General features: G+C 37.3%; 4 protein-coding genes across 9 annotated transcripts in view; 1 reads left to right on the top strand and 3 right to left on the bottom strand.

Annotated features, from left to right (window-relative positions):
* LOC129805536 (mucin-2) overlaps positions 1-3,588 on the bottom strand; it is an 82,524-nt gene extending 78,936 nt beyond the window's left edge. For all 3 annotated transcript variants that reach the window (XM_055853514.1, XM_055853513.1, XM_055853515.1), the window contains exon 1: positions 3,084-3,588. In XM_055853514.1, coding sequence (XP_055709489.1) covers positions 3,084-3,092 — 9 coding nt within the window. In that variant the 5' untranslated portion in view covers positions 3,093-3,588. The remainder of the gene's footprint in view (positions 1-3,083) is intronic.
* The window catches only part of LOC129805555 (muscle M-line assembly protein unc-89-like), a 206,028-nt gene extending 194,066 nt beyond the window's left edge, over positions 1-11,962 (bottom strand). For 3 of the 4 annotated variants that reach the window (XM_055853545.1, XM_055853543.1, XM_055853544.1), the window contains exons 1-3: positions 11,811-11,954; positions 10,713-11,754; positions 10,571-10,648 (exon numbers count right to left, since the gene is read on the bottom strand). In XM_055853545.1, the coding sequence (XP_055709520.1) occupies positions 10,599-10,648; positions 10,713-11,754; positions 11,811-11,867 (1,149 nt within the window). In that variant the 5' untranslated portion in view covers positions 11,868-11,954 and the 3' untranslated portion in view covers positions 10,571-10,598. Of the gene's footprint in view, positions 1-10,559; positions 10,649-10,712; positions 11,755-11,810 lie in introns of those variants that run through there. The other variant, XM_055853546.1, reaches the window with a different exon arrangement.
* LOC129805544 (uncharacterized) lies at positions 7,923-9,943 on the top strand. Its single transcript, XM_055853526.1, has 2 exons — positions 7,923-8,110; positions 8,210-9,943. Exons 1-2 carry the CDS (start codon positions 8,051-8,053, stop codon positions 9,806-9,808), a joined length of 1,659 nt encoding a protein of 552 aa, XP_055709501.1. The 5' UTR covers positions 7,923-8,050; the 3' UTR covers positions 9,809-9,943.
* Positions 11,963-12,040: 78 nt separating the features above from the next.
* On the bottom strand, positions 12,041-13,388 carry LOC129805554 (GATOR complex protein NPRL2). The gene has a single exon (XM_055853542.1). It carries the CDS (start codon positions 13,274-13,276, stop codon positions 12,095-12,097), a length of 1,182 nt encoding a protein of 393 aa, XP_055709517.1. The 5' UTR covers positions 13,277-13,388; the 3' UTR covers positions 12,041-12,094.
* Positions 13,389-14,647: the final 1,259 nt, after the last annotated feature.

Here is a 14,647-nt window from a genome sequence, read left to right as displayed (position 1 = left end):
GCCCATCGGGAATTCTTCAAATGTCTTTTTCACGTCATCTTGTTTGTCGAAGCTACATTTTTTGTTATTCTTTTGCATAGTTAAGCTTCGAACAACTCATTTTCAGAGCAAAGGAGCGAATTTATTTCGCCGAATAAGGAAACTGCTCGTTATTTGGGACAGCTTGTAATTTTGGACACTTTGAGGGTAATTTTGGACATCACATAGAGTGATTTAAATTATGAAATTTTCTTCCAATATTTAATTCCTTTTTTGAAGATATTAACACGTAATACATTGAATTTTGATTATAGTTTGAATTAAAATTCCTTTGTTGAAACTTCAGTGTGAGCAATTTCTTACGAGTAATATGACAGAACTTTTTGTTTACTTCAATCTTATTTGGCTGTAGTGAGCTACTACTAATTTTAAAATGATATTATTAAATATTCCTTGAATATTGTATTAATTCACGTTAATAGTGTTTTGTTCATTGGACTTGGAGTGAGGTTTGGCTTGTGAATTACGTTTTTCGTGTGAAAAATATCCTACGGTGCCTTCTCATAATCGTGAAAGGGACTTGGTAAGTTATGCTCTTAAATGAACAACAATAGGCATCCTATTGAAGCGGATTGGCTGTCCAGAATTACAAGCAAAGTGTCCAAATTTATAGGCAGGGTGTCCGAAATTGCAGTCATATTCATATCTACATATCGTCGGTTGCGTCCACCCCTGTCGTATCTGCATTTGTTTTGTATCTGCAGTCGATGCAAGCTACAATACAGACGTCCCCTTTTGCGTGAAATGCTGACACAAAAGAAATGCAGATACGACAGAGGTAGACGCAACCGACGATTTTTATTCATTTTTTAACGTATTAAAATAATTTTTGGAAAAAGCAAAGACGATAAACTGCTTCTCAAAGTCCTAAACATCACTTCTGAAAAGGAAGTAACAAAAAATTTAAATTTATATTGAAAATATTGCACTTCAAACTTAAAACCTTGGTGCTTATATTCACGGTGTTCCAAATTATGACCACTTCCAAAAGCAAAAATGCTATTCCATAAACTATAGTTAATACAATTAACTATTTTCTATTAACTTAGATTAATAAAGTACAGTAGAGTCTTCTAAATTCGTACACTCGGGGGGTATTTTTGACATTTCTCACCTCCCAAATTCGAACGATTTTTTCAAAACTAACGAAATTTATGAATGAGATTAAATTTTACTTTGAGTTAAATTCCCTAATTTCTTAGATATCTTCCATTTTGTGCGAAAATAATTAAATGCCTATACTCTTTCAATATATTGGCAATATTAATTATCCTCAAGAATCCAAACAACCGATTACACAAATTTCCGCATATTTTTTTAGGAACGTTTCTTGAAAACTAATTTGTATATTGGTTTTTCAAACAAAATCCAGGTTTTACGAAGTTTAAAGATTGAACAATTACAAAATATATTTTATGTTTTGCTATATCTACAACCTATCTCATATTTTTTCAATTTTTAAAATTCTGTAAAATTTTGTCATTAAAGCGAAATTGAAATATACGTCTAATTGAAACCTCAAATAAGAGCTTTTGATAAGGTTATAATTTTCTAAGGTCTGAGAATAAAATTAAATTTAACCTCAAAAAAAAACAACACATAATTTTGTGCAGTAGAATTTAAAATCTTTTCTTGTGTTCCACTTTCCACTGATTTGACGAGGAGCGAAAAAGGAGTTAAGCGAGAGTACAAATTAATATTACTTCCATTTGCCTACATCAAAGTGGAGTAGAGGTTGTAAAATTTTTACGAGCAATTTTCTAAATATATGTTTCATTTGAGAATATTTACAGTGCTAAGCTCTCACATGACTTTCAAAACCAAATTTACTGGTAATTTCAATTCGATCAAAACAAAAAAAGTAATGCTAAAGTCAAAATAAAATTTCTCTAATGGCTTCCACACTATATAGGGTAAGTATACCAAATTCCGGCCACTTTTTCTTCCTCAAATTTCCATGAATTTTTAGTTTTTGCATAGTCTAGAAAATTTACAATAAAAAATTTACAAGAAATGCCGCTTCGACAAACGAGATGATGTGAAAAAGACGTTGGAAGAATTCCAGAAGGGCAAGGAACTATGAGAATGAAGGTGGCCGAAATAGGCCACCAAAGCTATGTCTACATTTTTATTCATTTTAAAATGTATTAAGAATGATTTTAGAAAAAAAAATTAAGACAATGAACTGTGTACAGGGTTCCAAGTAACACTCCTTAAGAAGAAATAAAAAAAATCAATTTTTATTAAAAATATTGCATTTCAAACTTGAGACTTTGGCCCTTGCATACAACTATGCCGAAATTAGGCACACTTACCCTAAGTCAAAACTTCTTAAATAATGCCAAAAATGTGTTACATTCTAACCTCAACAACTCAATAGATCATGGTAATTTAAATTGTTTAAAGATTATTAGATAAACTCTGAAATAAATAAATGAAAAGCCTTAATAAAAAAGTTAGGAGAAAAGAGGTATTGAATATAAAGTTCCTGTTTTGCGATTACCAGTTTTCGAGGTTAAAGTCATACATAACACCAAATTTTAGAATAACCACTTTAATTTAAACTAAGAAATTTCTGAAGATAGTTTCTGAGAATATTTTCTTAGCAAATACTTTGTTGCACGTAAGACAAAGTTTTATTTTAGCTGATGATGAGCTTAAGACTTAAACCACACGAAATTCCCCAGTAATTTCTGAATCACATGGGAATATTTCTTGCAACAAAGAAGAAAATCCTAAATGGTAAATGCCACAAAAAATCACTGAACTTGTTCATCATCTCCTGAGGCTCTTGCTGTTAAAGAAGAAGGGCGCCAAATAAATTGATTGGCTTTGTATTTTTCGGGGCAATTCACACGAAATTATATAAGTTTAAAACCTGATGGTTGAGACTACAAGAGAGGAATGGCAAAGAAAATGCAAGAAATTCGTGACGAACTTCTCTCAAGTCTCTTTGAGTTTAGGGAGCACAAAAAGATCGAGTCAAGGGGGGACATGAAGGAGACCTTAAGAAAAATTTGCAGCAGTAAAATTCATCAACTTACCGGAAACATGTTGATGAATGTTTGTCACCCAGAAGAAAAAGAATGAAATCTCACGGTTGGAATTCCAGAAACTATACCACAATTGGTTGAATGAATTTCAGGAAGTTGCAGAAATGAATTCAAAACTTATGCATTTTCACTAATCTTTCCACACCTTTTCAGTTGCTTTTTTTCATGAATTATTTTATCTCAAGAGTTTCACTCGCCTTTGAGCTCTCTTTTTTTTCTTTCTTCACTGTATTTTTTGCGTGTGAGATACTTTAAAAATTTGTGATTGCAATAAAATTCCTTCTGGACACTCTATTTGTTGTTTTTTTTTGTGAAAGAAATTTCGTTAGAAACTCATCCAAAAATTTGAAAAATTGGCACAATTCGTCACGCGGCACTAACTTTGACTTTTGCTGATCTTTTCTATTAATAGTTTTACTGAAGAATAGCTTGAGAATATAGAACACTTTCGATTGTTTCTGAGGTTATTGTGTTCTTTCACTTTCAGAGACACTCTCCTAGAGGGCAGAGATTGGTGTTGGCAAAAGCGGACACGGAGTCTGAGTGAATGGCTGGGAATTGCAGAGGCTGTGGTAATGCCTCTTGTTGCAAATTGGAGCCAAATGAAATCTCTCTCTCAGAGTATCTTTCAACTCTTGGGAATTTAGTGGGTTGTTATGTTGCACGTCTTTCTGCGAGAACACCTACCGGTAAACTGAACCATGGAGGATGATGGCTGGAGCGCCTGGCGCACTTCTCTCTCGTAGCCAGTAACTCAGAGTGGGGGACGCACTCTCCACCATGCAGGTGAGTCGCCAAAGCTCCACATGAGTACTCCTTGTCTTTCCCGCCAATTTTAAGCTCTTAACCGCTTATAAAACCAAACTGGCATTTTACAGCAATTTAGAGCTTTAGAGCTTTTTAGACTGAACTCTGAGGTTAAATTTACGAACGTGATCAGATAAAACTAGTTGATTGTCTATTCAATTCTATGATTTTCTGTTTAATTAACAGAAATTGAGCTTTGGACAATATCAATTATCTAGTACAACACACCATTTTTCCCTAATCCGAAACACCTTTCCCCTCTTCTAAACAGTAAGAAAAAGTTTTGTCTGGCTATCTTCTCAATTCTGAGGTAAATATTTATAAATCTTTAATCGACCTCTGAAATGTGCTTAAAATTCTCTCATGCGACAAATATCTTAAATTTTAAAATGTGAATTTTAAGCCTTAAAAAAACGTAGAGGAACTGTGCCAAATTTCGGACAAGTCGCATTATAAACAATCAAAGTGTTTAAAGTTTGAAATGCAATATTTTTAAGGAAAATTGAAATTGTTTATTACTTCTTTTTCATGAGTATTTTTAGAATCTTAAAAAAGTTATTTATGATATTGATTTTCTCTAAACTATTTACTGGATTTACTGTCTAAAATAACTGAGTGTATAATATTGGACACAGAATTATATGAAAGGTGAAAAAATTTCACCTTTGACGCCTTTGACCTTGAAAACCCGTTATTAGGAATGATTCAACGCTATTTTCGGTAACTTTGCCTGAAGAAAAATAAATAAATCTAAAAGAAATAGAGCATTGTTGAGAAGCTCCAAGAAAAACATCACAGCATATCTTTTTTAGCACTTCAGTGTTTTCAGTGTTTCTTCATAAACTTCATAATCACATTTTCTTGTTCTGGTTTCTGTCACGACTATTTCAGTGGTTTGGAACACGACGGGAACTGGGGAAAACAGTCAAGATAGGAACCAGCAAAAATAAGAGAAGTCGAAACGCAGAAGCACTTGAGAACAGTAAAAGTGCAATAAAATGTTCGAAGAAAACATTTTCCCAAGGGGGAGATATTAGGGTGAAAATGTGTACACCACTTCCAAGCACTTCCACAATTTGTATGGAATAGCCCTTCGCACTTCCAAAATTTCGCAACACTCTCGAAAATGCTGCAATACTTCCAGCACTTCCTGCACTTCATGCACTTCTCATACTTAGAAATAAATAGTTTATTTAATCTGATGAGAAATCTAGTTAAAAAAAACTCTAAAAAATATCTCAACAAATTTATTATTATGCATATTATTAACATTTTGCTTATATTTTAAATTTCTAGCGACAGATATTCTTGCATACTTATTTTGAATTTTCATGAAAGACCAGTGAAACTACTCTTGGAAAAGTTTTTTTTTTAATGTATTGTAGTTTTTAACAATTGAAACTGCGTTTGAAAGTCTGTAAGAGACCAAAAGTACGAGTACAACAACTAATTCAGCACTTTAGAAGTGTCTTCATTTTTTATTAAACTTGATTGTCTTCTTGGCTTCAAAATCCTTTAAAATTAAAACATTTTATATTCTTAGGAAAGGTTTTTAATGATTGCTAATTAACTTTTGCAACAAACTTGGCTATATTTTCCAGGACCTTTTCTGTTATTGTTATATTAAAGAAATTTCTCATCACCTGTCATCAATCCAGATTCAGAAAAGGATCTTTATAGCAACATATCAGGAGAAATATGGCCACATTTATACCGTTCCTCTTATTCCTTTCCGTGAAAAATATGGTACCTATGTAGCGAGCTTTTAACTCTTTAACGACGAGACACTTTTTACGGACTGAAAATCAACAATAAAAATTAAACTGAGAAACATAATGATAAGTCTTACATCTAACCTTGGAAAGTCCAACAAAGTCTGATTCGGTGTATTTTGGGCCTCTATGAACGATAGGGACAAAAATAGCCCAAAAATTCTAAGTAATTTTCCTGACAATACCAATGAATAATATTTTTCGCTTTAATGAAAAATATTTCATATGAGTATTGTAGTTTTCATTGCCGAAAAGGTTTTGCTTAAAAAAATTGGAAGTATAAAAAATAAATAAAATCATTTATGAATTTGAGAATTTAAAAATTCGCCATTTTTTAGCTTAAATATTTACTACATAGCAAATAGCTAGAGACTTGCAAAAGTATTCTAGATTCCTTCAACCTTCTACTTTAAAATTATGTGCAGACATAAGAAAAAAATAACTTTAGGTAGTCAGTAAAATTTTTTTTATGGGACATCGGTGTTCCAATCGTCCTTAACTCTTTCGTCTCTTTTGGGACTCTCGTACCCAAAGCAGCATATGAATGTTCTGTGAAAAACAATGTTTTTTAATTATTTAGAACTGATAAAAATCCTATTCTTGTCGATGATTACAAACTATAAGGATGTCCAAATGTAAGATATTTTTTGTAGGACCTCAATTAATTCCTGAGCATAGATATTTTTGATTAAAAAATGTGAAATTGGCTTGCAGCATATGCTGCGGTCCGGAAAGAGTTAAAGGGTTAAACACATCTAAGCTTTTCTACAAAGTGAAATACGATCGAATTACTATTTTCCATTATTTTAATAATGGAATAATTTAATAATAATTTAATAAGTGTTATCGAAAAATGTTCTTCCACTAGGATACTCACATTATTACCATCAATATTAGAGACCGTTTAAAACGAATTTGATGTTTCGAAGAATAAATCACTATTTCATAATTTTCAAAGCCACTTTTAATCATTTTTAGAGAAAGGATTCAAAGACAATTGCAATGTCATTACAGCGTAGACTCAAACTTGAAAAAAACTTGAAAAATGTCAACAAACTTTTTTCAAATTCAACTTCTGCTCGAATTATAAAGTAATCCGGATCTTAAAAGAGCCGAATTAGCGAGAGTCTACTGTATTTACAAGCAATTTTTAATTTGAAATTCATGTAAAAATTAAGGCAAATTATTATTCAGCTGAATATTTCCTCAGAAAAAATTCTACCCAAATTAAGCTGTAATAAATTTGAGCATACAGTGGTGGCTGTGTGGATGTCAAAAGACGTCCGGCCCCTACAAAAACTTTAAAGAAGAGAAGAAGAAGAAGAGCATACAGTAGAGTTCCTCAAATTTGAACGACGGTTGAGTTCAAAATGTAAAATTTGAGGTTATGTGAAGAAAGTTTTGCGTAGAGTGCCATTTTTCTCTGATGTTTCCTCAATATTATGGTATTATATTAACTTCCGCAACAAATTCCATCTATTTCACTATATATTACATTTATATATTCTCTAAAATTGTTCATCTTAATTTAGGAAAAGTGAATTTTACATGAATTCCGTTATGTTTTTGAAAATATTGTTCAAATTTGAGGAGTGAGAAATGTCATCTATACCCCCCAAATGTTCAAATTTGTGGAACTTTACTGTATTTGTCCCATTTCATTGTCATAATCGAACATGTAAAATGTCAAAAAAATCTTTTCAAATTACACTGCCGTTCGAATTAAAAATCTCAACTAAAATTACCGTAGTCCGAAAAATACGGAATTAAGCAGAAAAGATCTTATATTCGGGCACTTCCACTTCCAAAGACTTCCAAGCACTTCATTTGCAACCGTACACCACTTCCAACCCTAATATCTCCCTCTTGCATTTTCCCTTTTCCTTTTTCATTGTTAATATTAATATGTAGCATGAATATTATTATAAGACGTTCAGAAGACCCTCGGTGCCAGCAGCTTTTTCCCTCCTACGTAGAAATGAGCTTAAATTTAAAAAAAAATATATATTTAATATAGCAATTTTTGGCCTTATAGCTTAGCTTGCATGGCTGGGGCCGTACTCGTACAGTTTTAAAAGGAAAAAAATATATATATAGCAATTTTTTATTATCCAATTTATCTTATCACTCATTTTTGTAAGAGTTTTCTAAAAATGCTAAAAATAGTAATTGACTCGGTAATTGATGTTTCGCATTTTTTGTGAAATTTTCCCGCGTAAAATAACGAATCGCTAGCGCTTATTATTCCCGTGTCGGGAGAATGAACTTCCATCCGGCGACTATGGAAACGTAGAAAAAACATAAACAATTGCACATCCAGTGATTTTTGCGGCAAAAAACTAAGAAATCCTGTGAAAAACAGTTGGAGTTTTGTGAAAAATGGAAGCAGGATACACATCAGTCTTTGAGATCGATGGAAAACCCATCCTGCCGCCTTTGGTAAGTGAATTATTATTTGAAAAATGGTTTAAAAATTATTCTAACCTCGATTTTTTGTGGTTTTGTGTTTTGGTGCATTTTTATTGTGCTTCCGGACAGATGACTGATGCCATCAGGATGGAAATGAGGCAGTACAGGACACAAGCAATCAAACTGGAAGAACGTTTGAAGAATATGAAGCAACTGGCAAGGATGAACAGTAGCACTTTGGATTCAACTCAAGAGATTCCGGATGATCTAACCCAGGGCTATGTTACGTGTAAATCCTTTGAATCAGGATCGGATGTGGTGACTGAGGTTGAGGTTGTTGGGGATGTTGAGGATGGTGGGAAGGAGTCGCCGTTGTTTGTGCCTTCGGGGGAAGGGAAGAACGCTAGTAAGGATTGTGATGATTTGGCTCTGGAGGAACTTACGTCGAATCTGTCCATTTCTGTGCCTTTGGTGGAGAGTAGGAGGATTTCTGGAGATGGGAGTGTGCCCATGTCGCCTCCGGAAAAGGAGTTGGAGAGGATGGCACCTGTGCAGAGGATCGTAAGGTCGAATTCCTACACATTGGAGGCTCCAAGTCCGCATCTTGCTGACCTGCTGAAGAAGAGTTCAGCTGGTCATTCACCAACTAGTCATTCGCCAAATGGTCAAGCGACCAATTCCCGGGGGCCTGTGGATCTCAAGAAGGTGAAGAGTAAGGTGGATTCGCGGCTGGTGTATTCGAAATCAAAGAAAATATCCTCAAAAGCTGGAATGAAGAAAGCTCTGGGAAATACTCCGTCATCTCAGATCTCCAAGCATCCCAGATCATCGGCTATTGGGAAGTTGAAGGTACTCAGAGTGCCCAAGAAGGCGGATGGGGAGCTGCTGAAAAAGCCTGAAGGAGAAGAGGTTAAAAAGGAGAAAGTTACTAAGGATGAATCCATTCCTCAAAATCAGAACGAAATTTCGGAATTTCTGTCCAAGATCGAAGCGGAGCACAAGGTGAGGATGCAGGAATTGCTGGAACTTCAGCTGGAGGAGCAGAGAAAATTCCGAGAGACTTTCAATGAGCAGCAGAAGCTTCTGATGGAGTCATTGAGGAAGACATTTCCGGAGATGACTGTGACTGAGGATTCCAATGGGAATGATACCACGGTGACCACACCGCTGAGTTTAGATCTGGGAGACAGTGAGTGGACAAATCCCTCGCTAAGTAGCTCATCTTCGGTGCTGAAGACACCGAAAATGAGGGAAAATTCCCTGGATCGTGTCACGCAGGTCTTCCTGAAGCAGCATCTCACGCAGGTGCGACAGGAGCAGGAGAATCTGTCACCACGGAGCCTGAGAGCCGCTTCGGTGATCAACGCGCACGTCAGGGGATATCTGGTGAGGCGTCTGATGCGTACAGAAGCTGTGCATCAGATCATCCAAACATTCCACGATACCCGTGTATTTCTCATTGAACTCCACCGGGATTCGCAGAATAAGAACACAAATTCCACGGATATGGAACTCAAGAGGAGACTTTTGCAGCAATTGGCATCTTCCCTTGGGTCTCTCCATGAGGTTTTCTTTCAGTTGCCGATGAAGGAACGCATGGAGATCATAGCAAAAGATCGTGAAAACCTCTTTCTACGCCTTCAACGAGCTTCCCAGAGACGCTCTCAGAGTGCCGAGTCACGAAGAGCGCCCCAGCAACTCAACAAAATGAAAATTGTGGCCTTGTAAGTTCCCTGAATTTCCTTTCTTTGTTCTCTCTCTCTCTCATTCAATTCACAAAAATCTCTCTAGGTTTCCCATTGACATTCCATAAATTTACAAGAAGAAATTAATTATTTGAATAAATTGGAAGTTTATTTTCTACTCAGTACAATTAATTGTAACTCGGTCGGAGGGCTTTAAGCTCCTCCAAGGTGTATCTGATGATTGGTGAGCTCTGGGCCAAGGGAATGGCTTCTGAATGGGATTTTCCAGCATCTTTCTCAAAATCTGCCAATGATTTCCGGAAGATGTTGTCTTTGGAGATTTTTTCGCGCATCTCAGACTCAATGGTCAGGTCAGTCAATTCCTGAGCCAGATTTTCCACCTCGGGATGCTGAAGCCTGCGGCGACGATTCTCAGAGATCTGCATGGCTTTGAGAGCTCTCTGACGTCGTTTGTCTTGCCTCAGCCGAAGGGCTTTTTCCTCCTGGGCAATTCTGGCTAGAGTCTCGGGATCGTACCCTAGTTTTCTTGTCCGCGGAGATGGACTCCAGTTCGTTACGTCCCGGAGATGGCGACTTTCCGGAGGAATTGGCGAAGGACAGAGAAAATCCAGCGGAATCCCTGAAGATCTCTCCTCTCGACTCACTGGATTGTTCAGGTAGACAAAATTCGTGGGAGTTGAAGAATTGGGTAACATTCTAAAGATGCTCAGAAATCTGTAGTACCTTTTTCAGAAACTGTGAGAAAATTGAGGAACAAAATATCCAAAGGCTACTTCAATTTTCAAAAATTTATTTATTTTCAAAACAAAAATCTATGAGGCCTCCTCCTCTGAACTGCAATCGACTTCCTTGAGGGTGAAATCTGAAAGAAAAAATCAAATTATGGACACTTCCTGGACATAGAGAAATCATTAAAAATTACTCACTGTCGTAACCATCCTCATCTCTGTAGCATTCCGTGATGATTTTCTTCTTCTTCTCTTTGTACGGCCTTGGAGGAGTTTTCTCACGAACTTCCTCATTTTCCAGCACCACATCCGGCTTCGATGCATCTTCTTCTTCCACCTCGCACCTCTCCACGTCACTGTCGCTGGAATCTTCATCGACAACCTGAAGAATTCTCGAAGTTCCAGCCTTGATTTTGGGCTTCTTCGACATCTTCATTTTCTTCTGGACTTTCTTCGGTTCGGCTTTTTTCTCTGGCACTGGGGATTTTTCTTCCGACAGCGGACGCTTTCGTGTTGGCTCTGCAATCTTCTCAGGGGCCTGTTCTGTCTTGGGAACGCTAGGAACAGACGCAGGAGGAGCTGCAGATTTTGGAGCTTTTGTGAAGAATGATGTAATCATTCGACTTCCAGCTGGAGCTGCTTTTCCCTTGAATTTTCCCTCTGCCTTCTTCTCAGCAGCTTTTGGGGATTTTTTAGGAGATGTCTTTCCCAAACTTCCACTTTCCGTTTTAACTTCCTTTTTCACTTCCGGAAGACTCGTGTCTTTTGGTTTTTCCTCCTTGGGCTTTTCTTTTGGCTTTTCACTGAAAAATTTCGATACAATAGTCTCCCTCTGTTTAGAATCTTCTTTCTTAGTCGGCACTTCCTTTACAGGTTCCTTCTTCACAGCTTCCGGAACGGCAAATGGCACAATTTTGATATCTCTCGGCTGAGGAGTCAATTTGATCCTCTTGAAACTTGAATTCCCCAATTGGTAGGAGTTTTTCGAGAGGGCATCATGCCGATTCTTCTCAACACTGAAGAGGAAGCTGCTGGTACCTTCCTTGTCCAATTTCTTGTATGTTTCCTCAGTTACAATTCGTATAAAGTCATTCCCTCTGGCATCTATCCCTTTTATCAAAAATTCCCGAGATATTTTCTCCAACTCATTAGCGGGGCAACTCTTGAGCCAATCTTCCAGCTTCAAGGAGCACTTTTGCAAAGGAAGATTGAGCTTCCCAGACAACTGAATCACATTGACCTAAAGGACAAAATGTTTGCCAAAACCGCACTTGAAAAATGTGGAAAACACCTTACCTTCTCGTTATTCACCAAAACATCCATTGCCAGGTGATTCTTTACTTCCTGGTCCATGATTTTCAGACCAACACAAACACTCTTTCTTCAGGAAACTCGGAAAAACGTGAAAAGAAGAATAAACGCCAATGGCGGGACGTCAGAAAAGTGAGGTTAGGGAGAACATAGAAAAAACATCGCATCCGGAACACCTGGTCCTCAAAGAAGGAAAATCCGATAAAACGAACAAATTACGCTTTAAATAGGGAGTTTATTGGGATTATCGGGCTCTTTAAGAAGCCTTCTTATTTCCATATCACCGTAACATTAACATCCATGTCAATTTCTGCCTCAATCCGGGCTGGAGAGAGCCCGGTGATGGAGCAGATCTCATCGAGACTGTAGAGACCATTGTAGAGCTTCTGTCGTCCAATGGGTATCTCTGGGTTCCTCCCCGTGAATATTGGATACTTATTGATGCACCGGATGAGTTTGTGCGTCAGCCCAAAGGTCACCAACTGCCGTTCGTCGATGTTGCTGTCGCGTGGACTGAGACGCTGACACAGAGTCCTGAGGGTGACTCCGTGAGTCATGAAGGAGTACAATTGGAGGATTTTATGCAGGGTGGGTCGTTCCTGGTCCGCCTTCAGCATGATGGCCGTGCGACAGGCGTGAAAGAGGCTCTGATTCTTGGTCAGATTCTGGAGTTTTCGCGTGCACATATACACATTGCTGTACTTAATGAGTGGCAGGAGCTTCACAACACCGTAATAGACTAGATTCTGGATGCAGGCTTTCACCAGGGCATTTTCCACATCAGCCTCGGCAGCAATTCGTGCCACATGATTCACCCCATTGATAAAAGGAATCACCTGCTGACTCGTGAGATCCCAGAGTTCCAGGGGCATATCCTGAACCTGGGGCTCAAGTGTGGGTACCATATGGTCCATCACAGTTGGTGGATCTGTGCGCAAATTCACAATCTTCAAGTAGATTGTTGTTTCACCCTCAATGATCGTTGTGACTTTTTTCTCATTGAGATCTTGCATTGTCTGTGCCAGGAGTCTCTCAATTCTTCCACCGCAATCGCGTGACAGAAAACACGTCTCCTCCTCCATCATCGCTAAGTACTCGGCCAGCTTCTTCACCACCGGCTCATACTGAATCGTCCTGGCCCAGCCATCGCACATGAAAGCCAAGTTGAAGTAGTAGGCATTCCTTTCGTACTTGGGACTCTCAATTCTCACAGGATATCCCACAATTTTATATCCCTTGGAGTTTATCGTCAGCACACATCGCTGGATGGCCGTGGGCTTTGGGATGATGTACACATTGACAGCATCGAAGAGTTCTTTGGGTACATAGCCCTCAGGAACCTGGCAACTTATCTTAGAGCCGTGGACTGGGTGGAATTCACTGAGGAAGATACATCTTATTGGGCCCTCACGACCACAACCCTCGTAATACTGTGGAGTGGGTTTTGCCATGTGTCCTGGAGCGTTTACCCTGGAATATTCCTGGTAAATTTGGGGCTGTTTTTGCACGATGTGTTTATTTTCCTTCTTACTTTGACGCCATCGCTCAATCGGGCAACACTAAATAATACATATCCAACCCGGCTGACAACACAGCGACTGATATGCATCACAAATGAATGTTGTTAGGTATATTTGAGCACTTATAAAAGCAGAAGTCGTTCGAAGCAAAAAAAAAAAAATCTAGCTACAGTAGAGCCCCGCTATTGTCCATATTTGGATCCAGAGATTTGACACTTGGGTCGTAGTCCATGTCATTTTTTAAATCAACGATTTTTAGTATTGAAATTGCTCGACGGCTTCCACTTTCTCTGCGGTTGTGGTACTTGTCCTCGCTCTCTTCATTATGGATACAGGGCAGAGCATTCTTATACATTTTCCGCACAAAAATTTGGTATATTTTTTCTTAAGTGGTTTTTTAGTTTTGGTATAAGGGCAGAATCACATTGACAGTAAAATGCTCACCGTCACCGTCAAAGCCTTCACCGTATTTCGTTAATTTAGGCATTTTCATTGCATTTCTTACGCAAATTCTCAATTACCGTGTTACATTACCTCATACTCGGTGGCACTACGTGAAAATAGTATAAGAAAATTGAATAAATAAAGCGAAAATGCGATAAACGGTGAGCAAAAAAACTGTAGCAAAAAAATCCTACAGTTTTTAATGAAAAATTTGCGTAAGAATTGCAATGAAAATGCGTAAATCAACGAAATACGGTGAGGGCTTTGACGGTGACGGTGAGCATTTTACTGTCAATGTGATTCTGCCCTAAAACCAAATGCAATCATTTGAAACTTTTACCAAATGAAAAAGTATTTAATGTTATGTTATTAGCACAAAATTTATAATGATTGCATGAGGATAATACTTCCTAAAACCTTTATAAAAAATACGTAAAATTCGCAATTTTTTGATTTTTTCTGAAAAATTTTCTATCTGTAACACCAGTAAAATTTTAAATTCAATAAATATATATTCTCTGTATATGTGGCTATCATTTCGTGTTATATTTATTTTTGTGGGATCTAAACCTTAAAAATTATAAAAATTTAAGAAAAATATACCATTTGTGAATTAAAATGCACCATCCGTTAGTTAATCATCCTTGATGGATCACAATTATCACAACTGCATGTTGCATACTGAAAACCATAACCTAACTTAAAATAAGTGTTTTGAAATCAACGGTCGATAAATTGTGGACTATAGAGCGATGGCCTATAGCGGGGCTGTACTGTAGAATGGTAGAAACTATTGAATGAAGAGTTTAGTCAGTACTTTTTCGTCAGTAAACCGTTTTTTCGCCACTTAAATTAAAG

The sequence above is a fragment of the Phlebotomus papatasi genome, chromosome 3 (genome assembly GCF_024763615.1).
Source record: "Phlebotomus papatasi isolate M1 chromosome 3, Ppap_2.1, whole genome shotgun sequence".
Taxonomy (NCBI): Eukaryota; Metazoa; Arthropoda; class Insecta; order Diptera; family Psychodidae; genus Phlebotomus; species Phlebotomus papatasi.
The sequence above is the reverse complement of the archived record's forward strand: the minus strand, read 5'-3'. Positions and strand labels throughout refer to the sequence as shown.

Coding starts and splice junctions, on each gene's coding strand:
- LOC129805544 (XM_055853526.1), top strand. CDS start 8,051: ATGGAAGCAGGATACACATCAGTCTTTGAGATCGATGGAAAACCCATC. Junction 8,111..8,209: donor AACCCATCCTGCCGCCTTTG/GTAAGTGAATTA, acceptor GCTTCCGGACAG/ATGACTGATGCCATCAGGAT.
- LOC129805554 (XM_055853542.1), bottom strand. CDS start 13,276: ATGGCAAAACCCACTCCACAGTATTACGAGGGTTGTGGTCGTGAGGGC.